The following is a 26,797-nucleotide window of genomic DNA, read 5'->3' on the forward strand; positions in this document are numbered from 1 at the left end:
TTATTTGTGTATAAATGGGTTTTCCTTGTGAATGTGATGGGGATCTTGAGGATCCCAAGAATGGCTTCCCCTGTGTCTTTCTGAAGACAGAGAAGAGCTTCTACCCCTCTTACGGGTTCACTTCCCATAAACTTTTCACCCACTTTTAGATACAGGAAAACATAAAAGCCTTTAGCTGAACTACTCTAAGACGTGCCCAACCCAAGCCTCTCAGGATGTGCCTTTGAGGAAGGTTTGCGCCGTGGCCGTGGCTGTAGGAGTTTCTGCTGATACACAGTGGAGGGTTCACCAGGAAGAGGGTATCCTGGAGTTTAACAGAAGCTGTTCCAAGGCCTCCGGGCCATGTGGAACTGATGAAGCATCTACACCGTCCCATTCCTCCCTCTCCCCCACTTTAAACAAGGATCAACGGAGCATTTCCAGGCTATACCAGATTCTGAGGAGTGATTCCTTAACAGAGTGTGTGCCTCTGCCTTCTTTCAGAGAAGTAAATATTTGCCCACAAATATACAGTTAGATTGTGAAAACGCTGGCTGAGAGTATTAATATACGAAGCATTTTCAACTGACCCAATGCAATGGGGTCAGTTCCAGAGAGAACTGTTAACAAAAAGCTGCTGCATCTTTAAAGAGGATCCCATTTGAACCAGCCAAGAAACCAAGGTGTGGGGAAGCTAAGGGCTATGGTCTGAATGTTTGTGTCTCCCCCAACCAAATTTTTATATTGAAATCCTAACTCCCACAGGGAAGAGGCGGGGCCTTTGGGAGGTGCTTAAGTCATGAGAGTTGAGCCTTCATGAATGAGATTCACTAATTCCATTAATCTCTTATGAAGGAGACGCGACAGAGTTCCCCTGCCCCTTCCACCATATGAGGACACAGTGAGAAGAGGCCAGCTCTGAACCAGAAAGGACAGCTCTCACCAGAACAAGACCGTGCTGGTGCCTTGACCTTAGACTTCCAGACCCCAGAACCATGAGAAATGAATTTTGTTGTTTATAAGCCACTCCATCCGTGGTGTTTTGTTAGAGTAGCCCGCGTGGACTAAGACACTAAGTCATGTGTTGATTCTCCCCAACACATTGGAAAGAGTGCACATGCTCGCTGGGGAGGCCGGGTAGCACACTGGAAGGGGCTTTAGACTGGGAGCGGGTCATCTGTCACCTGCCCTTTGTTCAGGGTCAACCTTGGCTGTGGGCTTTTGCTCCACCCCAATTCCTACCTTCATCTTGGGAGATGCCTCATCCAGAGGGCATCTTCCCAGCTCCTGGCATCCTCATTTCCAAGAACCTTCTCCTCCACTGACCTCTTACACCCTCTTCCATGGCCATTTCCATGGCCACTTCATCACCTGCAACCGCTCTGTCTTGAAACCTGTTCAAACAAGTTTTGGGCACGAGCTCCTCCCTCTCCAGCTTGCAGGGTGTGCTTGCCCCCACTCTGACCTTACTGGATCTCAGCAGGACTTCTGTCCCCTTGGGCTTCTCCTGTGATCATCTGCTAACCTATACTCAGCTTGGAGCCCACAGTCCATCATTTCACGCTCTGTCTTGCTAGCACCCACTTTCAAATTTTTTAACCTTAATCTGCAGTAAGGAATATAATTTACATATGACCTCAGACTCATATGTATATATATTTATACACGTACATACGAACATGCGTAGACCTGTCCCAACTTTAAAACAATCATAATTATTTACAAATCTCTCCCCGGACATCAGTTCTTATGACTGTAGCCTTCTTTCTGCCTCATCTCCACCAAGTTGTCGTGAGGGTCACCTGTATAAACGCTTAGTCTCCTGTGACTGCTCTAAGAAACGATCGCCCAGCACAGGCTTATCCTCTTACAGTTCTGGTGCTCAGAAATCTAAAATCAAGGTGTTGGCAGGGCTGCATTCCTTCCGGAGGCTTCAGGGTGCAATCTGTTTCCTTGTCTTTTCCGGTTTCTAGGACCCGCCTACATTTTTTGGCTCATGGCCGTCCCATTCCAACCTCTGGTTCTGTTGCCACGCCTCCTTCTTCTGACTTTGACCCTTGTGCCTCCCTCATATAAGGACCCCCGGGATTATATTGGTCCCTCCCAGATTATCCACGATCATCTTGCCATCTCAAGATCTTTAACTTAATCATAACTCTAAAGTGCCTTGTATAATGTAAAGTAACATATTTCTAGGTTCTGGGGACTGGTCCCTGTGGACATTTTGGGGAGGCTATTATTCTGTCCACCAGGGGAATCATCTTAGACTTCCTTAACTTCAGCCCTTTCTAAACAGGCTTCTGTTCCCCACTCATCATCCCGAATACCTCTCCAAATGGTCTTTGGTGACCTCCACGTTGCCAAAAGCAGTGGCTAGTTCTAATTGTCCTTCTTTGGACCTCTCGGCAGCTTCTGACACCGTCGGCCAATCAGAATGGGGCATGGAAGGCACCTGTGGGGGGCCGTAATGTGGGCGGGCCGATGGCCCGTCTTCATGAGCGTTTCTTGCTGTCACTGTGGAGGAGGGGCTCGTGTGGATGAGGTTGGCTGCAGAAGATGGGGTCCGATGGCTCTCCATGCCCTATAAAACAACCACAGGCTCCCTGGTATCTAGATTTTCCTTTTTTAAAAAAATTTTTAAAAGAATTTCTAGACTTAACATTTATTAACTTGGAGAAGGAAATCTCTGGTACCAGAACTGTCAGACCATCAGCTCAGGGTTCTCCTTTCAGGTGGATAATATCGCGTAGAGTCTCAAATTACAAATCAGAGGTTTGCATCGCGGCGAGCACAGAGTTAGAATTAGAGGCATAGGATATTTTTAAGACTTTCTTTATTAGTATAAAGATTTTATTAGTATAAAATAGTGGTCACAAAACTGCACATAAGGGTTTTTTAAACAAACATTTATCTACCAACAGAAAAGTACAGAGATCCTAAGTGTGTAGCTGGATGGACTCACACCAAGTAAAACACGTATCCAGCCTTCAGGTCAAGAAACAGAGCTTTGCCAGCTCACACGCACTCCCGTCATGTCCCTTCCCTGTCACCTAACCCCTCTCTTCCCAAAGCTGATGCTATCCTGGAGAAGCATGTGTGGTTTTTAAATTGTTTCCCTTTTAAATAGACTTTCTTTCTCAGTGTGAGGTTCACAGCAACGTTAAGCAGAAAGCTCAGATTTCCCATATAGCCTTGTCCACCCCGCCACACACACAGCCTCCGCCACTATCAACACCCCGTACTGGCGGTGTGTTTGTTACAATCAGCGAACCTACTCTGACACCAGATGATCACCCAGAATCCATAGTTTACACTAGAGTTCACCCTTGATGTTGTACGAATATATAATGCTCTGCATTTCCCAGTATAGTATCAGGCAGAATGGTTTCATTGCCCTACAATTCCTCCACCTGTTCATCCCTCTCTCCCCCCAAACCTCTGGCAACCACTGATATTTTCACTGTCTCCATAGTTTCACCTGTCCTGAATGCTGCATACTTGGAATCACACAGCCTGGCACCTTTTCAAATTGTCTTCTTTCGCTTAATCATAGGCGTTTGTTTTCTCCGTGTCTTTCGTGGCTTCCTAGCTCATTTCATTTTAGTGCTGAGTAATATTCCATTGTTGGACCTAGGTATAGGTTTTTGAAGAAGGAATTGGACCAAGTCTAGAGCAGGTTTTACTGCTGAAGTATCTTCTTTGAACTTGTATTAGTGTTAGGACCGATGTACCAGGAAGGAGGCTCCCCTCCCCTCTCAAAGTGCAAGAGTCTGAAAGAGCTCGAGTTAGTCAATGCTGTGCATTGAACCTCCAGAATATCATTCTCCAAATTTGAATATGGGATGCAGGGGGCATGGGCCACTGGGCTGCATTGTGTTGTGTTTTGATGTAAATGGTCCCACAGACATCAAGTTTGTTTACTGGGGACAGAGTACATGACACATCAGGTGAAGACAGGTGATGGCTCAAACACAGGAGAAGTTTCTTTCTCACTCATGTGACAGTCTGTGGAGCAGACAGCAATTCCCTCCACAAATCCAGGACCCAGGCCCCTTTTGTCTGTGGTTCCACCTGCCCCAGGGCCTTATCATCACCTTCATTTAACCAGAGTAACACATGGCCTTTTGAACAAACCATAAACATGAAGCCGAAGTCATGCTCCCAGAATTAATTTAACATTCCAGTCAGCTGGTTATCCACGTGAATGATGGGTGACGGACAAGAAAGTTTTAACGACAAAGCTAAAGGATGGGGGTACCAGTCTGGGAAGCTTCAGAGTGGGTGCTGGCCGGGGGGCAGCCTCAGGGCAATCCTGAATTCCCTGGTGTGGCTCATAATAGGATGCTGAGATTCCACAAAAGATCCTGTACAAATCATAGCTTTATCAGGGCCTGCCTGTGTGTCCTACAGAAAGACACTGCCCTGGGGAAAGACACTGCCCTGGGCCCTCGGACCACCAAGGGTCTCTGCCTGGTCCTTCTCGGTGCTCCGCGGGGTTCACCTTCTAAGTAACAACATTCCAACTAGCAGGACCCTGACTTACGTGCCTACTGCCTGATGGCAGTTTTGCTGCCCAAGCTAGACTTTGCTTCTGTAGGTGAAGTTAACTCAGGGTGGCTGATTTCTTGGCTGTTCTTGTGATGGTTGTCATGGGCGGGAAGGAAAAAAGGGAATTGCAGTGACAGACCTACAGTCTGGATGCAGTGTGCTGGCGAAGGCGCCCGGTCTCCATCTTCAGGTGGGCAGGTGTGCCCACCCTACGGCAGAGATCTCATCCCTTTTCTGTGACTGTCAGGGAAACCCAAGGAGCTGCATTGGGTGCCTTTTGTAGAGCATGATGGTTCGGAGAGGATTTTAAAACCTAAGCAGGAATAGCTCGAGCACAGCCCGGCCGTGTGGGAAGTGGGGAGCTCTCAGATGCCTTCCTCCACTCCCCCTCCTCCCCCTCGGAGGCCTAGGACTGCCAAACCATCTCCCACACACCTCACCAGAAAGTCCCTGGCTTCCCTCCCAGCTGCCTCACGATTGACCTCGTGAGGTGTGAGAAGGAGGAAAGGAATCTACATTTCAGATGAACCTTCCTTCCTCCTTTCTGAGAAACCATCCAGGCCACCAGCGCCTGCCAGGCTGTCCACACAGCTCCTCTGAGCCTGAGGCCCTGCTCAGCTCAGCCAGCTGGAGACACAGGGACCTGGAGCCTGTATGAGCTTGCCAGGGCTGCTGTACCAAATGACCACTAACTCTAACTCGAGTGACTGAAAACAACAGAAATACAGTCTATCATCATTCTGGAGGCCAGAAGCCTGAGGTCAAGGTGTCGGCAGGGCCAAGCTGTTGCTGCAGTTTCTAAGGAAGCATCTTTCCGTGCCTCTTCCAGCTCCTGATGGCTCCTGACAGGCCTTGGTGTTCTTGGCTTCTAGAAGCATCACTCTGGTCTTTATGTCACTGTCTCCCTCTGCATCTCTTCTCTTCTCATCAGGACACCAGTCATACAGGATTAAGGGCCTCTCCTACCCCAGCCTGACCTCATCTTAACTAATTACATCTGCAACGACCCTCTGTCCAAATAAGGTCACATTCTGAGGTTCCGGGCAAATGTGAATTTGCGGGGGGAGGACACTGTTAGACCCATAACAGAGCCCCACCATCCCCCTTTCCCCTCCCTTCAAAGAAGGCCCTTATCCCATGCAGGCTGGCTACCTTGCTTTCTTCTCCAGGACTGAGGCAGCCCCAGGAGTGTTTTCCTAAAATAAAACAGCAGCCCCTCGTTCCAGGAAGGCCTGGCCCAGCTAGTGGGAGATCAGAGAACCCGAGTCTCCCTCAGGACAGGCATCTACATGCCCAAGGGACACCCACTTGCAACTTTTTCCTGCCTTATAGAGATGCCTCAGGACTTCTGGGATCCTGGCCAGTCTCTTAGTGCTTCTTGGAGGGAACATGCTCTCGGAGCCTTGCAACAGGCCACCCCAGACCAAGGTTTCCAGCCCAGACAGAAAAACCGGCATCCGCTCCCTTGGCCCCAGCTCTGGGTTGGTCTGGTGTCCTGTCTAGGGAGCAGTTGAGGAAGCCCCGCCCACACCTTCATCACTGACCAGCCCCTCCCCCAGGGGAGCCAAGGTCCTCCTGCTCCAAAATTCATAGAGGATTGGTGAGTTCCTGGGCCTCTTGTAACCCGGCTGAATATTTTCCAGGTTACCTAACCAAACTCCTGCAAAACCACACCGCCTATGCCTGTGATGGGGACCATTTGAATCTGCAGTGCCCTCGGCATTCAACGATAAGTGTCCAATCGGCATTTTATGGGCAAGATTACCAAATGTGTAGCACGCATCAGCCTGCCTCCCAGAGGGAAGACAGCTTAACCTGTGTGGCACCCACCACACTGCAGGTATTGCCTTTCATAGATGTTTTAAGATGACAAACTAGTTTTCTCTCTCTCTCACTCTCTGTCCCTCTCTCTGTGTATATATACTTGTGATTCTATAGTTCACTCAAAGCAAACCTGATTCATGAAAATCTCGATGTAGATAATTCACGAATGTTGCAGGTAAGCTCTTCTTTGCTTCTCAAAAGGATTCTTTACCAAATGAGTCCAAATCGAATTCCTGCTTATCGGAGAGCTTCCTTAATACACTCGCAGAATGAATTTATTCAAAGGCACGCTCCTCCCTGCAGTAAAGTAAATTACCATCATGGTGGGCTTCAACCTCCAGGCCTACATCTCCCATCAGGACCCCAGGAGAGAGGGAAGGCTGTGCATTCTTTAGTGGGAACCGCAAGACAAACATCAGAAGTTATGATCAAGTTATTAGAGAATGCACTCAAGGAAGGGGAATATCAATAATTATCTTTTTTTTTTTTTATGGTTTGCTTCTCCAGTTGTAGCTAATCATGTTATTCTCATTTGGAGCTACTTTGAGCAGTCTCTGCTGGTTCCTCCTTGATAGTACCAGGAATTAGGAGTGGGGAGGGGGCTGACTCATTCTTTTTTTCAGTTGGCATTGGGGCAATATTTGGTCTATGAGGAGGTCAAAACTAATATGTCAATGATGATTTTAGACTCTTCTGGCTTTCAATTACCCAAACAACCTCTATTCTGCTGTCCCTGGGCCCTCAATGTTTATAACTAGTTGGCCAAGATTATGGAGTCACTTGGCCTTGGATTTTTTTAATGCCTCCAAATTTCCCTATGAATCTGTTGAAATCAGGGTGGTTAGAGCAGGTGGTGAAGTTGATTTTGTCAGCTGTGGGAAATGTGGGTAATGGTAAAATTCCTAGAAGGATTGAGGAGAAATGGAATTAGCTTTAATGCTGTGCAGCTCTCCCTAAGGCCCAAAGAGGAGAAGCAAACATAATGTGATAATGTAAGGGTTTTTCTATTTCATATACTATTTATTGCTTCCAAGCTAAGCATTGTAGTACCTGGGTGGTCATGTGATTGGTAAAGGCACCAACTGAGGAGCCAAAAGAATGTGTTTGAATGAATCCGCTGGTTTCCACACCCAGAGGAGAGACAACATGTTTCTTCTGGAGACAAGCAGTTACTTTCCTTGTGTGCCCCACCCTACCCCCAGTCCTTCCCCATATCCTAAATGTTCCCATTCCTCACCCCAACAACTCTGCCCACCCATCCCTGGTACCCAGCCTGTCTGCTGCCCTCCTAGGGGAATAAAAAGAACATGGCCAGTGTCACCAGGGCGGCAGTGCCTCCTTTGTGAAATTGTGCACTCCTGGCACCCTGTGGTTCCAAAACACGGGCACTGTGTCCTCCAACATGGGTGCCTGCCTCTGCCAGGCAACCCTGAGGGAAGAGGATGTTGCTGTAACCAGGCAGACAAGTCAGCATTTGTGAACACAATTCTGATGTTGTTCGGAGGGTTTGTTTGCCAGAAACATCTCCACACGCTGTTCTTTCATCCTGAGATCAAGAGATCCTTTGCTTTGTGTCTTTTAACCTGTGCTTGGGAGCTGAGACAAGGTGCTTCTTCAGGGAGGGGTTGCTTAACGTAGGAGAGAACCGGTTGATGTCCACACAGGAGCACCTTACCTGATCTAGCCCTTGACTAAATGGCTACAGGAAGTCCCCTCTCGGCAATTCCAGCTGTAATACACTTTGGAAAGAGCTCTGCCCTTGGGTCCTATTCCATGGTTATAACACAAACAGCCACCCAAGGGCTGAGGTATTTCATGATACCTTCAGCCATGGAATATGCACCATCATCTGGGGGCCCTCGGGGTTTCCCTGGGCATTTTTCCTGATTTTATGCACATCCACGGGGCGCCTGACATGACGGGGGAGACCTGGTAGGGCCAGCATCCTTCATGGAGATGTTCCATGAGCCACTATGAGAACATGGCGACTCAGGCTGGTGAATGTGTGCTAAATTCAGTCCAACAGAAATAAGTAGATTCTTGAGAGCATTTTTTTACTGTACCTGGTGTAAAGAACCTCTGTGTTTGTCGTGGGTGGGGCCTGATCTGTTTGGGAGCTGGGAGGGCAGCAGCGAGATGCTGGCTCACCTGCAGCCCAGTGTCGGGTGTTCCCTGAGCTCCCTTGAGCAGACTCACTCACAAAGGTGGGAGCTGCCTGGAAAAGGTCTGGAGAGATTTGAAGGAAAGCTTTTTTTTTTTTTTTTTAAATTTTTGTGAAGGAACGCTTTCAAGCCAAATGCTCAACAGAAAGCCTGCATATTCCACCCAGAAAGTTGCTCCAGTGGGAAAAGTGGGTCCTGCGTCCTTGAAGTTGGCAAGGGTGGGAATCAGCTTTCTAATTTTCAGCTGTTGGCCTGGGTTTGAGTTGGGGTCTCCAAGGCGTCCCCCAAGTGCTGAGCGTCCCTGTGGCCAGTGTTGGGCATTTCTAAGGATGAGGAGCTGTGCTTATAATTCCTGATCCCCTAGCGCTCTGTCAGCTTTAAAACCAGGGGTCCCTCCTGGGTGGGGCACTTCAGGTGCCTTCCAATCCACGCTCTGTGGTACCCTGATCTTGCTCCCATCCCGGAAGCCTCTGCGACGTGCCACTTTTGCCAGAACTGTCAGCAGTGGTGCCAGGTGCGGCAGATTGGAGGCTGGTTTTCTGAGGGAGGCCTCGTGCTGTTGGAACAGGTTTTTTTTTGGGGAGAGCTGGGGAGACAGGGAACCGACCCGATCAGCCACATGTGGGTGCTTCCGTTTTAGACCCAGCTGGTACCAGCGTGAAGGTTTTAAAATGTGAGTCCCAGGTCAGGCAGGCCAGTGCCCTTCCTCCTCAGAGCCCAGAGCAGCCCAGGTGTGGGGTCTCACAGACACTGTGTGTGGTTCTCAAGCCTGTCCCTTTTCTGCCCCCCCATTTTAGAAGGTGCTGGACGAATGCCAGAACCAGCGGGCCTGCCACCTCCTGGTCAATAGCCGTGTTTTTGGACCTGACCTTTGTCCAGGAAGCAGTAAATACCTCCTGGTCTCCTTTAAATGCCAACCTAGTAAGTAACTTCCGAGGGGGACAGTGTGTGTGGGGTGTGGGCTCCCAGATGCTCTGCCAGTTGGCGTTCATCCAACTTTGAAACTCTTATTAATAGGGATGTTGGGACCCCATCCCACTTGGTTTTTTAGTTTGTGTGTATTTGTGTATGTGCGTGTGCACGCACGCATGCACGCACACACTTATCCGTGTGCATTCTTGCAAATCCCTGAATTTAAAAGAACCCTTTGTAATATGTAAAACTCTGCTGTCCTGATGCTAAAGATACCAGGGTGGCAAGAGATGCAATGGCTTTTCCCCAACATGAGGGGCTGTTTCTCCTTTTCAGAGGAAGGCTTTTTTATGAGATTCCCCAACCCCATTCCACACGCTCCCCGCCCCCAACCCCTGCCGCGCAGGGCAGCTCTTTCTTCCGAGGGGGCCGGTAGCACAGCTGCCACCTGAGCCCACGATTCCGGACCTTTACAGACCAGCTTCTTCCCACTTTCACCTTCAGCGGGGGCTCCTGAAGCAGCGTCTTTCCTAAAGAGAAAGAAAGAGGGAGAGAACTTGGAGGGAGCAAGCTCTTCTATTCTGATTCTCGGACTTCTCTCCACTGACTCTCGCCCCTTCTAACGCACACGGTTTTGTGGTTAAGCCACTGCAGGCCAAAAATAATTGCTGCTCCGTGAGGAGGTCACACCTCCAGGCGTGGAGGGTCTGCCTGAGAGAAGCTGTAGGTAATTACAGGTTCCTGGTAATACTTGAAAAACTTGTTGAAAAGACAGCAATGTTCTAGCAGCAACATCTAGCCAAACATCAGGGATAATAATTTGTAACATTCTGCACTGCTGCAACAACGCAACCGGTCTCATTCTTCTGCATCTTATTGCCTGTTGGTTTCTGCCTGTGGAGCCCAGCATCTCCCAAGACACGGGTGGCCTGGGTTCCCATGGTGGGTAAGGCGTCAGCCACACGCGTGGAACGGTCTCAGGGACACATCTGCGGAGAAAGCCCTGGATCCCGTGGGCAGGTATCCAGGCTTCTGTCTCAAAATCTTTCCTTGCTGGTACCCAGACACCTCGGAATGGCCCTATGGCCCAGCCACCACCCTCCTCACTGCACATCCAAACACACACTCAGACTCACTCACACTCACACATGCACCCACAAACACACTATCACATACTCACAATGCACACATACAGACTCTCACACATACATTTTGGGTTGGCCAAAAAGCTCGTTTGGTTTTTCCATAAGATCTTACAGAAAAGCCCGAATGAACTTTTTGGCCAACCCAATACTATCACATCCACACACACTATTGTACACATAGGCACTGTCACACATGTAGTCACACATGCACACACTCACTCGCAAGTACACACAATCACAAACTCCCACAAGCAGGCCCAGACTGCAGAAGAGCCTAAATGCCCACCCCCCACCCCCCCGCCCCCCACCACCCCAGGAATTCTCACCAACTCCTGCCCCCTCTGTAGACTCAGCAAAATCAGATCCCCACATTCTTAGTGGCATCGTTCCTCTGCTGAATCTCTCAAAAATGGCCACATCCTTGGCCAACGCCCTTAGCTTTTCCTTCTACTCACTTCATTTATTGTGATAGTCTCTCACATTTTCTATATGTTGGGGATTGTTCCTAATAAAAAGATGGGTGGGACCAGCCTCTAGAAGAAATGTAAAAGACCTTGTGAAATTGGCAGATAAGCCAGTGCTGGGCCACAGCCATGTTTCTGGGGTGGGTGGTTAGGTCTGTTTGCTAATTTCATTTCATCAAACACTTATGAAGCACCTGCTGTGCACAGGTGTGGGCCAGGTTTTCGTTTTGAAGAGAACTCGCATCTTGCAGAGGATTCCCGGATGGTGGTTCTGTTTTGGGTAGTTTCCAATGTCCCTTCATCCAGCAAGCATTTACTGACATCTTCACATAGCCGGTTGCTTCTCATCCTTTAGATTCTAGGCCAAATATCTCCTTTCTCCAGAAAGACCCTCTGTCCAAAAAACATCTAAAGAAGACCCCTGTGCCTTTGGTACTATGCAAGAAGCTCAAAGAAGGAATTGACCTCGGCAGGAACTCAGGGAAGGCTTTCCCAGCAAATGATGATGAACTCCTGGGGTGGAGTCAGGGCACAGAAAGCTCACTCCTTACAGAGGCCTGTGGCTGGAGTGCAGGGGCCTGGATGAAGCAAAAGGAGCACGAGGCAGAGAGGAGCAGGATTCAGGGCCCTGACTGCCAGGGAAGGAGGTAGAGTCTTCCTGTAGGGCAGCATTTAAACAGGGAAAGTCCTCCGCTGGGGTTGTAAAGCCCCATCTGGCTGCCCCATGGGTAACAGATTAAAGGGGCAGAGCCCTTATATCTTAGTCCCTTGAGTTGCTATAACAAGTACCATAAATTCGGCAGCTTGTAATCAACAGAAATTTATTTCTCTCAATTCTGGAGGCTGGGAAGGCCAGGATCAAGGTGCAGATTTGGTATTTGCTGAAGGGCTGCTTCCTCATAGACGGCTGTCCTTTTTGCTCTAACCACACTTGGCAGAGGGGTGAGGAATCTCGCTAGGGTCTCATATATAAGGGCACTAATCCCATTCATGAGGGCTGCACACTCAAGACCTCATTGCCTCCTAAAGGCCCCACCTCCTGATACCATCACATGGGTGTTAGGGTTTCAGTATATGAATTTTACAGGGACACAGACAGTCAGCCCAGAGCCCCTCGTGTGACCTGCACGTTGGTGACCTAAGGCGCTGCCATTTGGGAGGCAGCTCCTATTGCTGCTATGAAATAGAGGTGGAAAGGGGGTTGTCCCCACACCCTCCTGGCTCTTTTTCTGCAACCCTCTCTCCTCCTGAGGCTCTTCTCCGTGGCCTCAGTTCCATCCCCTGCATAACGCTCTGAGTGTCCAAAGACTTCATCCACTGCTGCACCCAGGAACGCATGGGGCCAGCTGTCACCATGAGAGCCAATTATACCCATCTCTTCCCAGCCCCACCTGTGAGCAGGGACATCTACCTTGATGGAAGTACTTACACCAGGGAAATGGGCTAAGACTACACATCAGGGCTTGTTTTATGTGTGTGCGTTGGAGAGTATTTTACCAGCAATCCTCACTGGCATCTTCTTCTCCCTGATTGTGTGCCATGCGTCACTTCCTCCCTAAATATCATCGCTGCGGAGAATTTTGGTTTTAGCGAGTCTTTGAATTTAGGATTCGTGTTCCTGTCTGCTGTGGAGCTGCTGTGTGACCTTGGGCAGTAGAGGGAAACTTCCGGAGGCTCCATAACTCAGTTGTAAAATAAAGATAGAGCACCTTCTACATAAGGCTATTGTAAGGACTAAAAGTACAGTGCTGTATGTAAAATGTTGAATACAGGGCCTGTCATGGAGTTGAGCTCAGCGATTAGTAGGTATTATTCCAAGAGGCAGGTTAAGGTAATTCTTGCTCAAGACGTGAATGACTGAAAGGCAGTGATATACCAATGGTTGGGGGTGTGGGGGTGTGGTCTGCCCTGGGTGCGGGCGATAGCAGGGTGCGCTGTCTGTTGAGAATTCAAAAACACAACAAAAGAGACTAAATATCTGTCTGCATGTTAACATCGCCATGCACTGGCAGTCATAAATAATGTCAATGAAAACATATTTCCATCTTGGCAGATGACTATCCCCGCCCATCTTTGAAAGGCCATGCTGGGCAGACGTGTCTATGCACTGTTAAAGAGGGATGAATTGCACACGTAGACCTCTAATTAGGAGGGAGAATTTGTTGCTGCTGTATTTTAGGCAGAGTTGTAGTTCTGCCTCCACCCAGGCTCCTGGGTGAACCATGCAAACTCGCAGAGATGTTGACAGCCCATTTCTGGGAGGCTGCACACACCTTTTCTAATCTGACGCTATCGAGTACGCTAACCCAGCTCTAACACAAATTCTAGTTCTCTAAGAAACGCAGCGATTATGCTAACGGTCCTGTTATTTTTAGAACCCAGAAATGTCACTCTTGGGTGACAGTGAATTAGTACATTCCCAAGGAACCAAGGGACTCAACATCAAAACAGCAGAAACACGTAAGGTGACACTCGCAGGCCCCTCCATCCCAGGAGATGACTTGCGCATAACCTGGGGACAGAAATCACTGGAGGCTTTACGTGGGAGTGTTGTGTTACTCTGGGTGAGTTTGGCTGGTACCGAGGCTGGTACCTCTAATGAACGGGTCTTAATACATCAGAGAGATGGGGGCTGCTAAGTGCATTTCATGGCGTGCCTTTAAAAAGCTCTTCTAATTTTAAAAAATTCTGATAAAAAAGAAAGAAACCATTCCTGGTAAAAATGTCCCGGATTAATGAGATAAGGCTTGGTTTTCGTCCTGCCTTCTCCCTCCTCCTTTTTGGCGAGCTCTGCCGATGGAAGGCATTCTTAGCATTTTTGGTATTCTTCTAGTTGGAAGGGTGCTTGAGCTCTTTTGGTGCGTCTACCCAGGCCCTCTGTTCTGCATCAAAGGCCGTTGCTCATGCTGGACCTTTGAAGTCAGGCAATATTTCGGTGTTGGTGGGATTTAGTGTTTACTCATCAAAAGCACTGAAAAACGCATACCAGTGCGGATATGACTCACCGAAATTAAACCCTCCAATGTCAAGGTCAGACTCCGTGTTCTTTTTATTTAGAAAAAGAAAACAAAACTTTTCTTGGCTCTAAGTTTAAGCTGTTATATTAAGATTCCAGTGAGTGGGTAAAGGGCCTCCTAAACATTTGCTGAGTCACGACCTGACTTTTCCCTCCTCTGATGGGTCCTCAGCTTTGTTCAGATCCTAGAGAGGATGGGGATTTTGTGAGCATCTGTAACCTGGTTTCTGCTCTGCACCTTTCATTCATGAATCTTCCCATCATCATGTTTTTTGTTTTGTTTTTTTTATACATCTTTATTGGAGTGTAATTGCTTTACAATGTTGTGCTAGTTTCTGCTGTACAACAAAGTGAATCAGCTATATATATACGTATATCCCCACATCCCCTGCCTCTTGAGCCTCCCTCCCACCCTCCCTATCCCACGCATCTAGGTTGTCCCAAAGCACGGAGCTCCATCATCATGGCTTAAAGAACCATTGCCCAGGTTTTCCATCACCAGAGCTGATGGTAATCTTGAGATCCGAAAATTTTTCCTTCAAGCAGTTCAAAAGCTTGGCCTCACTGCTACTTCTCTGTTTTCAGGGGAAAGGATGGGAATTTATAAGTCACCGAAAGGTGGAATTTCTATTAGGAAATTATTTTCTTTCATGTTTTAAGTTTGGGACTTACGCATCAGCAGTTCCGGGATGTGACGATCCCACCGGCCACCGTTGCTCTGCTGTTTACCGCTCATGCCTTCTTCTTCAGAGAATTTCAGATTGATTTGATCACAACCCAGAGTAGGAAAAACATTTTATGTTTTGGCCCAACACGATACGCACACACCTGAAAAAACATCTTTTATAAAATAGTATTTGTCCTTACTTTGTGTGATGCACTTTGATGTTTTCGGAACTAGTCTTTATTTTTTTAAATTTCTAATCACAACTCACTAAATTTCATGACCTCTTAATGGGCCTCAAGTGACAATTGGAAAACTTTGGTTTAAGGGGATCAGCCTGCACCTCCAATCCAGGAAAGAAAAGTGGAGCAAAGACATGGGTTGGAGAGAGAAGTGAAAGACAGGGTAGCTGTGGGGGTGATGGGGAGTGTGGGCTAGTTTTCCTCCCTCTTCCTCGCCATCACAGGCAGCCCATGACACCCTGAGCAGCTCCTGGAATTTAGCTCTTGTTTGCTGTTGACACCAATGCTTGTCTGGCTGAAGGATGTGCCTCGAAGCAGAAAAAACTAGGACTGGGGTGATAGAGAGGGCCTAGCATTTTTTCATGATTTTTCTTATACAAACATTTGGGTGGGGAGAAATAACCATGGTCCCCTTTACATTTTGCTTTGCTTTGATTTTGCAAAGTGTAGAAGAAGTGGGAGGCCAGGAAAAGATATTTATAACACGTAAGAGACAAAAGTTCAAAAGTTAGCATCCAGAATCCATGAATCACTCCTACAAATGATTTCTAAAAATCTAAAGCACAACATGCCAAGAATGGGCAGAGGTGGTTCACAGAAGGGCTGTTTTGAGTTGTAAATTCACTGATACATTTAAAGATCCTAGAACAAGGCCTAAGTTCAGAGAAAGTGCTCAGGAAACATTAGCTATTGTTATTTTTAAAATATCTTTGTTGAGGTATAATTTACATAGCAGAACATTCACCCATTTTAAGTGTACAATTCAGTGATTTTTCGTAAAGCTACTGAGTAGTGCAACCACCAGGCCAGTCCGGCTATAGAACATTTCCATCATCTGAAAATATTTCCTTGTGTCCAGTTGCCATTGTCACTTCATGTCCCCAACCCTCAGCCTCAGAAAACCACTAACCTTCATTCTTTCCCTAGAGGTTTGCCTTTTCTGGATGTACCGTAGAAATAGAATCATATGTCAGGTAATCTTTTGTGGCTACAGTGTTAACTAATATTACTTTAAAAAATTAACTCATTATTAAACACTTTAATTAATTGAATGGTTTTTTGGTATACAGTCTTAAAAAAATCAATAAACTATATTTTCTCCATTTATAACGTTAACCCTATGTGACGTTGCAAAGGGAAATTTCAGTGTGGTACATGGATTAAACACATAAACAAACTTTTCTTAAATTCTTTGGGAACAAACTATGAGCTGGCTGGAATCGTCCTCTCCTAGGACCCATGCCGGCCCGAGGGCCGGTTGTTCCTGGATCACAGACTTGGGGCCGGCTCTTCACACCTCTTCAAAGAGGGATTCTTTTTTTTTTTTTAGTATTCTTTTTCATATTCTTTTATGACAGGATATTGAACATAGTTCCCTGTGCTATGCAATAGGACCTTGGTGTTTCAAAGAGGGATTCTTCACAGATACTGTGCCTTGTTTGTTTTTTGTTTTTTCCTTTCCTAGAAAAGGAAATAATTTACTTTCCTATCATGTTTCTCTCTCGGTAAATACACAAACGGGATGCTAGAACATTATGCATTTGGGTGGCGAGGTTTAGCTGGACTCTCTCTGAAGTTAATCTTCTATCAGGTAATTTCTGGTCTTTACCTATGTGGGTCCCAGGACGACACTTGGGAAAAGGCTCCCTTCAATTAAGGAATGTGGGACTCAAGTGGGGAGAGCGAGAAGCTCCCTTTATGGCCTGGCCTGTCCGAGGCCTGGCCCAGGGAGCGCTGCATCTTCCCCCTGGCATCTCTCCTCATCTGTTTGGTCCTCAGTGTAATTTCTGGGTCTTCGCTTTTTAGACAGGTTGCTCCCCACCCTCTTCCTGCAGAGGGATTGCAGGGTCAGAGAGCCCACGGCAGGCAGGGCCATCCCGACTGTCCCCTTCCTGGGGTGCAGCCCCATGGGGGACGGGACCTGGCCGGGACGTGGGCAGTGCTCACTGATTCCCTCTGAGGAAGCTGATGGGGCCTCGATTTTGGTTTCTGCTTCAGATGAAATAAAAAACAAAACCGTGTGTGAAGACCACGAACTGAAGCTGCACTGCCACGAATCCAAGTATCTCAACATCTACTCTGCGACCTATGGGAGGAGGATCCAGGAGAGGGACGTCTGCTCCTCGGAAGCCGCACGACTCCCCCCCTTTGGTACGTGTCTTTATGTGGCTGTTCTCAGGGTGCTGTTGGAGGAGATTAGGGCTTCGGTCCCCAAGGAAGGAGGCCATGCACTGGCTGGTACCTGGACTAGAGGGAAAGTCAAGGACAAGGGGAACCCACCCACCAGGGTCCTGTCTCCTGCCCCACGTTCCAGAATCTGTCTGTTGTTCAGTTAGTCTACGCTGAGTAGTTATTGAGCACCTGCTGTATGCAGGGCCCATTCTAGGCATTGGGGAGTCATTAGTGATCAACACAGAGTCTACCTGGAGCTGACCTTCCAGCAGTGCACAAGGAGGTGATGAGAAAGCAGATAATAAATGCGCTAATATGTTGCATTTCAGGTGCAGATAAGCACTAAGAGGAAAAGCATGAGAAAGGGAAGGGAGGGGCGGCTGGCAAGCGAGCGGGAGCGGGGCATGGAGGGTGTGCTCCAGGGAGGTGCAGTGTTGTGGAGATGCACGTGCTGAACAGACTCGGAGGAGGAGAGCCTGCAGGTCCTGAGGAAGGTGTCCAGGTGGAGAGAAGAGCCTGCGCAAGGCCCCGAGGCTGTGTTCAGGGTCGAAAAGAGCTCAGTGAATCATTCCTAAAAATCTGCATTTTGTAGCTAAAATGACGGCCCTTCACACCTGAAAGCTCCACCCTTCAAATTCACCCTTGGTTTTCATTAGGGTTCTCCAGAGAAACAGAACCAATAGGAGATAGATAGATGATAGATAGATAGATAGATAGATAGATAGATGATAGATTAGATAGATAGAAGGTAGATAGATAGATTAGATAGATGATAGATAGATAGATATAGATAGATGATAGATGGAAAGAGAGGCTGATTTTAAAGAAATGTCTCACATAGTTGGGGCTGGCAGGTTTGAAATCTGCAGGGCAAGCTGGTGGGCAGAAAACTCAGGTAAGAGTTGATGTTCAGTCTTAAGTTTGAATACTGTAGAACAGCAGGCTGGAAACCCTGGCAGAAGTTCTGTGTTGCAGCCTGGAGGAAAACTCCTTTTTTCAGATAACCTCAGTTTTTGCTCTTAAGGCTTTCCATGGATTGGTTGAGGTCCTTCCATGTTATGGAGGGTATCTGCTTTACACAAGGTCTACTGATTTAATGTTAGTCATATCCTTTTTTTAAACTGAAGTCTAGTTGATTTACGATGTTTCAGGTGTACAGCAAAGTGATTCAGTTATACATGTATGTGTGTGTGTGTGTTCTTTTTCAGATTCTTTTCCATTATGTGTTATTATAAGATATTGAATATAGTTCCCTGTGCTATACAGTAGGTCCTTGTTGTTTATTTTATATATAGTAGTGTATATCTGTTAATTCCAAATTCCTAATCTATTCCTCCCCTCTCCTTTTCCCCTTTAGTAACCATTAGTTTATTTTCTATGTCTAATCTTAGTCATATCTTAAAAATACGTTCAGAACAACATCTAGACTGGTGTCTGACCAAACCACTGGGCACTGTGGCCTAGCCAAAATGACACATGAAATTAACCATCACACACCCCAGTCTGCGGTGGTGAAACAGCCTCACCTCCACCCATCGTGTTACCAGAGAGAACAGACTCAGTTGTGAAACAGCCCAAGAAGTTGCACTTTATTATCAAACCTGAAATGAGCTCCTTAATGTGTTAAATTGCTACAATTGATTCCAGATCACATGTGAAGTGAAACATTAATTTTAAAAAGCAGCTTATCCATAAGTAATATCTTAGATCTGAAAAATAAAAAGAAGAACATAAAGTGACCTAGCTACACAGGCAAACTCTCAGGCAAGACCGGAGAGAGAACCAAAAAGCAGTTCACAAGGAACATGTGTCACATGTGTCCCTGAGGTCCCTCGCCCAGCATTGGGGGAAGGAGGGCCTTTCTGTTGGGTGGGTGGAGGGTGGTCTGAGGGGCAGCCCAGGCAGACAGCAGAAGCTGGCTGAAGTAGGCATCCGGCTGCTCTTAATTAGCTGTTAACAGGCTCAGCTGCCACGTGGGGAGAGAGGCACTTGTGAGGGTGGCTACCACTGTCTGTCCGTGCCCGGTACCCCAGCAAGTGACCTGTGGGCTTGGAAACTCCATTCTCCCTCTCATATAACAGCTGCATGTGTTTGGAATGTCTCCATCCTTGTCTCCCTTGTTCCCGCTGCTGCATTAGGTCAAGGGACCGTTGCCTGGTCATCGCAGGAGTCCCCCTGTCCCTAGGCATGGCTTTCTCCCCAGGGTGGCCGGAGGCAGCCTTCTAAAAGACAAATCTGGGGACTTCCCTGGTTGTCCAGTGGTTAAGACTCCTCACTCACAATACAGGGGGCCCGGGTTCTATCCCTGGTCAGGGAACTAGATCCCATACGCGTGCCGCAACTAAAGATCCTGCATGTGGCAACGAAAATCCCACGTGCAGCAACCAAGACCCAGCGCAGCCAAATAAATAACTAAAAAGTAAAGGCAAATCTGATCACTGCTCTCCTGAACATCCTGCAGGGGCTCCCTGGATTATGCGGTTTAGCTGGACAAAGCACCCCTGATGATCTGACCTCTTTCTACAAAAAGGGATTCCACTTCTTAATACTGGTGTAGGGTTACTTACTATTGATCAGGGCTTCTTTTGAGCAGAAGGTGGTCAGCCAGGTAGGTAGATCTGGGTGCAGGCTGGATGGCTGACATTCTGTAGGTCGCTGCCTTGGGTTCTTGGGAAGTTGGTTGGGAGTTGGGTTTAAAGGGAAAAGTCATCAGCCAAAGAAAATGTTAGCAGACCTCGTGGCTACAAGACAGGTTTCCATACAGAGATCGAGGAATCCTCAGGCCAGCCATGAGTAAGACTTGTTGACTCGGGGAAGGTCTGTGAATGGGAGACTGGGCCCTTTGCTTGGCTGTTCAGTTTTAGCCCTGGCCGGGTAACACGGCCACAATAGTCTGCTCACCCCCCTGCCCCTCTCCTCCCATCCTTCACAATTGGGCGCTTCTGCCCGTGGCCCCTTGAGTACCCATGCGGCTGAGAATCAAGCTCTTCACTGCATTCGTGAACCACCACCCAAATGCCAGAGGCCCTCTGGTCCTGGGCTCTGCAGTGTGAAGGGGCTCGAGGGAAAGTGAAAGCGTCCTTGAGGGTCCCTGTTCACCTCAACATCTCAGGTCACTGTTCTCCTCACTGTCTCGGGTCCCCATTTATCTCACTGTCTTGGGTCCCGGTTCACCAAACCATCTGGAATAAACCCAGTCTCCAGCCTCTCTCTCTCCTTCCTTCATTGCCTCTGGTCAGTCCGCACTCATTCACACCCCAGGGCCATTGCACCTCTTCCTTTGGCCTAGAATGTTCTCATCCCACATCTTTGCATAGCCAGCTCTGTCTCATCATTCAGGAATCAACTCAGACGTCAGTTCAGAGAGATTTTCCAAGGCACCTTGTCCCTGCTGTCCCTCTAGAGCTGTTCCCCGTTTGATCATCTTCATAACAGAGAAATGGTCACTTAAGTGCACATGATCTCTCTCCCCAGGAGAAGGCCAGCACTGCGGAGGGTATGTATGTCTCTTTCCTGCGGAATTCCGAGCAAACAGAGCAGGGCCTTGCACAGAGTCGGTCCCTGTGTGCATCTTGAGCCCCGTGAATTAATCAGAGCCACGACCACCCCCCTTCCTAAGTGAGGCAGGCGCCCACACAGGGCGCCTGTGGGTGGATGGTTGCTGGCCTGGAATGTGGGCCTGGTGTTGTCACAGCTTCCAACCTCTCATGAGATGCTGGGAATCTGAATTTTTTTTTAATGTGAAATTTTCCAACTTTTAAAGCACTGTGTGAGCCAAACCAAACATGCCTACTGGCCACATCCGGTCCACGGGCTGCCGGTGTGTGATCTCAGCGCTTTGAAGGAGACAAGGCTGTTTATTTTTAACCCTGGAACCTGGCATGAGCTTGGGAGGATGGTTACCTAAAGGCCAAGGGGTCGGGTCTCACTGTGGGCCTCTGGAAGGGGAAGTGTGTGCTCTCGAGCATAAGCTAAAGTCTGGTGCAGCCCCGCATCCTCAGACTCTGGGTACCCAGTGCAGCTGCCACACGCGCAGCCAGGAGGCAGAGCAGAGCAGGGCTTTAGCACTCAGATACCCAGCGAGAGCATTTCCAGTCCTTCCTAAAAGATGATTGTTGTGGTGACTGTTGTTCTGCACAAGCACCATAATTACATTGAACAGAAATAAGAAAAAGATTCAGCCACAGATTTTCCCTATCGGATGAAAAGATTTTTCTTTTCAGGATCTCTTCCAAGTCCTGGTGTGCGATAAGCAGAGAATAATTTTCACATAATGGCAATTCTGAAGCAGATACATTTGAATTCTACTTTGAAATTGAACATTGTATCATGGGTGGTTTTCCACATGGCCAACAAAATCGGAGCAAAGTCAATCACTCTCTTGTTAAAGAGATACGGTATATACTTTACTTAACCATTTCCTAGTGGCTGGATTATGTCATGATTTCTGACTTTTAAATATCATAAACAATGTGTAAGGAACTTGTGCCTGCACCCTTTCCTTTCCTCTGGATTATTCTCTGGGGATAAATTCCCAGAAGTTTTATTCCAAAAGAGGGCACAGGCATGTTTACAGTTCCTGCTATGCACCTCCAGAGGTCTTTCCAAAACCTTTCGTACCAACTTATATGAGTAAACAGCGACGTTGACCTGTGGGTTTCCCTGCAAATTTGGCTGCTCTGTGTGTGATTTTTCTTCATGTTTTCAAGTTAATAGGTATAAAATAGCCTTTCTATATATTTTTTATTTGCTTTTCTTTGATTATTAATGACCTTGAACCTTTCCCCATGTTTTTGTGGCTATTTTATCTGTGCTTGCACACACCGTGTCTCCAGCTTTTGCCGTTTTGCTGCTGTTGTTGGGATCTTTATTTTTTCCATTAACTTTTATGAGCTCAAGACAGAGTAGAGATAAGAAGCCTTCATACATTTGCATCCCATGCCACAGTGTATTTTTCCTGAACTTGTAGTTTGGGTTTGTTATATAGGGCTGGCTGTATATGTGTACTTTACACGTATGATAAGTTCAAGGGGAAAGAACTGGGTGGTGGTGGAGAGGGGGATGCCCCTGGTGGGAGTGGGGCAGGTGCATGTGACCCCCCAAGTCATGGTGTGACACCATCATGCTCCCACAAGCATCCTCCCACTGCCCGAGGCCTGACTGTCAGTACCGCCCCACGTGGGACCCAAGCTCCTACTGGACATTCCCGAGGATGTGACGGTACTCACACTGTCCTCGGCAAGGCCTCCAGGTCTGGGCTGGGAGGAGGGTGGGCAGAGCCTCCATGTTCTGTGGGTGATGCTCTAAGCTGGTCCTGTCTGGAATTATCAGGGCAGGCGCAGCCATGGTGAGGCATTGGTCACGCACCACACCCTGGCCTTGAGCAGGGCTCCCCAGTCTTCCCACATAATCACACACAGGAAATTATATTTATATGGCTGACAGAGGGGTAAAGGGAGGCACTGCCCAATCCCAAAATCAAGGGCCCGAGGGAAGCCTGGAGGCCAGAGGAGAAACGTCCAGCGGACCTGTGTGCATTCACTGTTGACGTTGAGAAGCTCTGCCCTGAAGATGCACTTGGCCTCAGGGTACAAAGGTTACAGATGCTGGGCTTCTCTTCAAGGCCCTTAGACTTTCACTAACCATCTCCTCAAGGTCCTTGCAACTTAAGCCCACTGCCCAGTCCCAAAGCTACTCCCATAGTTTTAGGATTTTGTTACCCCCACCAACCTACTTCCAAGGATCAAAACGTGTATTTGTTTTCATTAAAAAAAAATTTTTTTTAAATTGAGGTATCGTTGATCTACAATGTTGTGCCAATCTCTGCTGTACAACAGTGACTCAGTTATACTCATGTAGACATTCTTTATTTACGTTCTTTTCCATGATGACTTATCACAGGATACTGAATACATCTCTCTGTGTTATACATCAGCACCTTGTTGTTTATCCATTCTAAATGCAATAGCTTGCATCGACTGTATTTGTTTTCTATTGCAGTGGAATGAAATATTGGATTGGCCAAAAAGTTCATTTGGGTTTTTCTGTAACATCTTACGGAAAAACTCTAATGAATTTTTTGGCCAACCCTGTATTCCCAAATGTAATGACTTAAAACAAAAGGGAACATTTATTCCCTCACAGTTTCTGTGGGGCAGGGATTCTAGGGTGGTCTAGTTGGGAAGTTCTTGCTTAGGGCCTCATGGGGTCTCATGAAGTTGCAGCCAGGATGTTGGCTTGGGCTGTAGGCATCTGAGCACTGGACTTCCAAGGTGTCTCCTTTACATGGTTGCCAAGTTGGTGCTGGTTGTTGGTGGGTGGCCTTGGTTCTCCCCACCTGGGTCTCTTGAGTGTCCTTGAGACACGGCAGCTGGCTTCTCCCAGAGCCCGAGATGCAGAGGAGCAAGCAGAAGGCACCCAGTCACCTCCCCAAAGTCTGTGGTCACACAGACCAGCCGATTCATTGAGGGAGGAGGCTACACAAGGGTGTGAATTCCAGGAGGTGGGGACCATTGGGGACCATCTTGAAGGCTGTTACGGGCTGAATTGTGTCCTCCTAAAATTCCTGTGTGGAAGTCCTAACTGCCAGTACCTCAGAATGTGACTGTTCTTGAAGATCGGAACTTTAAAGAGGCGACTAAGTTAAACTGAGGTCGTACGCGAGGGCCCTGATCCAACATGACTGCTGTCCCTGTGAGAAGGGGAAATCGGGACACACACAGAGGGAAGAGCGTGTGAGGACGCAGGGGGAGGTCAGCCGTTCTTCACAAGCTAAGGAGAGAAACCTCGGAAGGAGCCAACCCTCCCGACATCTCAGGCTTCTGGTGTTCAGAACTGAGAGGAAATAAAATTCTGTTGTTTAAGCCACCCAGTTTGTGGTACTCGTTACCACAGCCCTAGAAACTAAGAAAAGGCTGACCATCACAGCTTTCAAGCAAGCAAAAAAAAAAAAATGCGGCACGATTGATGACCATGCCAGCTGTCAAAAAGTGACATCTTACTGTCACATAGCTTCAAACACAGATAGATCTGGTGTCTCTTCTTTTTTTTTTAAGAACTTTTATTGAGATACAGTTAACATACAATAAACTCCATATATTTAAAGTGTACAATTTGATATTTTTCTTCTTATTAGTAATGTATATATGGCAATCCCAATCTCCCAATTCATTACCCCCCAACCCTCCCCACTTTCCCCACTTGGTGTCCATATGTTTGTTCTCTACATCTCTGTCTCTATTTCTGCCTTGCAAACCGGTTGATTTGTACCAGTTTTCTTTCTTTCTTTTTTTTTTTAAAGATAGGTCATTTTTTTTAATAAATTTTATTTATTTATTTATTTATTTTATTGGCCGTGTTGGGTCTTTTTTTTGCTGTGCACGGGCTTTCTTTAGTTGCAGTAAGTGGGGGCTACTCTCCGTTGTGGTGCGCGGGCTCCTCATTGCCAGGGCTTCTCTTGTGGAGCACGGGCCCTAGACGTGTGGGTTTCAGTAGTTGCAGCACATGGGCTCAATAGTTGTGGCTCACTGGCTCTAAAGCACCGGCTCAATAGTTGTGGCACACGGGCTTAGTTGCTCCGCGGCATATGGGATCTTCCTGGATCAGGGATCGAACCCGTGTCCCCTGCATTGGCAGGCGGATTCTTAACCACTGCGCCACCTAGGAAGCCCTGTACCATTTTTCTATATTCCACATATATGTGTTAATATACGATATTTGTTTTCCTCTTTCTGACTCACTTCACTCTGTAGGACAGTCTCTAGGTCCATCCATGTCTCTACAAATGTCCCAGTTTCATTCTTTTCTACAGCTGAGTAATATTCCATTGTATATATGTTAGATCTGGTGTCTCTTCTTGAAGGTGGTGACCCAAAGACATTTCTGAAATAGCTTAAGGCAAGTCAGATCCCTTAAAACTTATGGCTCCTCTTGGGGCTTCCCTGGTGGTCCAGTGGTTAAGAATCTGCATTTCCAATGCAGGGGACATGGGTTTGATCCCTGGTCAGGGAACTAAGATCCCACATGCTACATACTGTGGCCAAAAAATTTAAAGAAAGAAGAAAGGAGAAGAAGAAAAGAAAAAAGAAAAAAGGAAAGAAGGAAGGAAGGAGAGAAGGAAGGACGAACGAACGCATTTATGGCTTCTCTAGTGGAAGAGAAACTGAAAAAAAGGTATAAAAGTGATTGATCAGGGGTTTCCCTGGTGGTTAAGAATCCACCTGCCAATGCAGGAGACACAGGTTCAAGCCCTGGTCTGGGAAGATCCCACATGCCTCAGAGCAACTAAGCCCGTGTGCCACAACTACTGAGCCTGCATTCTAGAGCCTGTGAGCCACAGCTACTGAGCACACGTGCCACAACTACTGAAGCCCGCGCACCTAGAGCCTGTGCTCTGCAACAAGAGAAGCCACCGCAATGAGAAGATTGCACAGCACAACAAAGAGTAGCCCCCTGCTCGCCACAACTAGAGAAAGCCCACACACAGCAGTGAAGACCCAATGCAGCCATAAGTAAATAAATAAATAATAAATGAATAGTTATTTTTTTAAAAAGTGATTGATCCCTGTTGGTTCCAGAGAAACACCAGGGAAGAGCATCCTAACACAAGAAGGGACTGAACCTTCCTACAGACAGGGGCCTGCACTTCAGAAAGCAGGCCTCTAGAAAGCTTCCTTGGCTGGGCCTCCACTATGGGACATCATTTCCTGCTGCAGCTACATTTTCTGGGTGGGCTCCAGGGATTCTATTTCCTTAATAAGAGGGTGAGAAAACCACACAATGGGCCTCAAAGCCTGGGCTGAGGCCGCCCCAAGGCCAAGTGTGGGCAGGCCTGGACTTTTCAGCCAAAAATCAAGGTGCCAGGGGGCTCCCACTGCCAAGACAGTCTCTTAAGAGCAGCCAGCCTAATTATTGAAATAAACACAAGTTGTAAAGAGCGATTAACTTCAGTTGCAGTGTTAAATGGTAGCCAAAAAAATAAAAATTAAGTAGTTGAATATCTTGTTATCACATGTATTGGGGTGGAGGGTAGTTTGCCAGGCAGAGAGGTGCAAACAAAATCAGCCTGGGAGGGAAATAACCACTTAAAAAAAAGAATCCTGCCAGTGGTTCAGAGCTCAGTGTCAACAAGGAAATGGTCAGACCTGAATCGGGCCTGAATTACTTTGGGCTTCTTCCTAAAGACGCACTGTGTGTTCCTTCCTTCTCACCGAGATAAATTCTTTCGCTCTCAGGGTAACCATGAGTGCCGAAGCATGCCTCTGTAAATCACGCTGCTCACAGGACCTCCTGGATCCTAGGGGATTGTGGTCTTATAAATGGGAGTCATTTTTTTTTCCTTCCTCTGTTAGCCTCAAAGAATATGGTCAGGCACATGTCCTAAGAAAATAGAACATTTCCAGGGCTCTCATACAGTTCTGGCAAGAGCATGAATTGGTACAACTCTTCTGGGTAACGATTTGGCAGTGTATATCAAAAGCTTTAATATTTTGAATACCCTTTGACAAAGCAATCTGCTTTCAAGAATTAGAAACTGTTATGCTTGTGTGCAAATATTTAGCTCCAAGGATGTTTCACGTAGAATTCTTTATAGTATTAAACAATGGAAACCCTCAGAATGTCTACCAATAGGGTATTGTAAATAGAGCTGGTACATCTGTAACGTGAGAA

The 26,797-nt window shown here is 47.3% G+C and overlaps 1 protein-coding gene across 3 annotated transcripts in view; it reads left to right on the plus strand.

Moving 5' to 3' along the window:
- Positions 1-26,797, plus strand: part of EVA1C (eva-1 homolog C) — an 89,008-nt gene that overhangs the window by 30,906 nt on the left and 31,305 nt on the right. For all 3 annotated transcript variants that reach the window (XM_057697706.1, XM_057697707.1, XM_057697708.1), the window contains exons 2-4: positions 6,171-6,367; positions 9,311-9,434; positions 16,955-17,107. In XM_057697706.1, the coding sequence (XP_057553689.1) occupies positions 6,171-6,367; positions 9,311-9,434; positions 16,955-17,107 (474 nt within the window). The remainder of the gene's footprint in view (positions 1-6,170; positions 6,368-9,310; positions 9,435-16,954; positions 17,108-26,797) is intronic.

The sequence above is a fragment of the Hippopotamus amphibius genome, chromosome 10, assembly GCF_030028045.1.
Source record: "Hippopotamus amphibius kiboko isolate mHipAmp2 chromosome 10, mHipAmp2.hap2, whole genome shotgun sequence".
Classification (NCBI taxonomy): Eukaryota; Metazoa; Chordata; class Mammalia; order Artiodactyla; family Hippopotamidae; genus Hippopotamus; species Hippopotamus amphibius.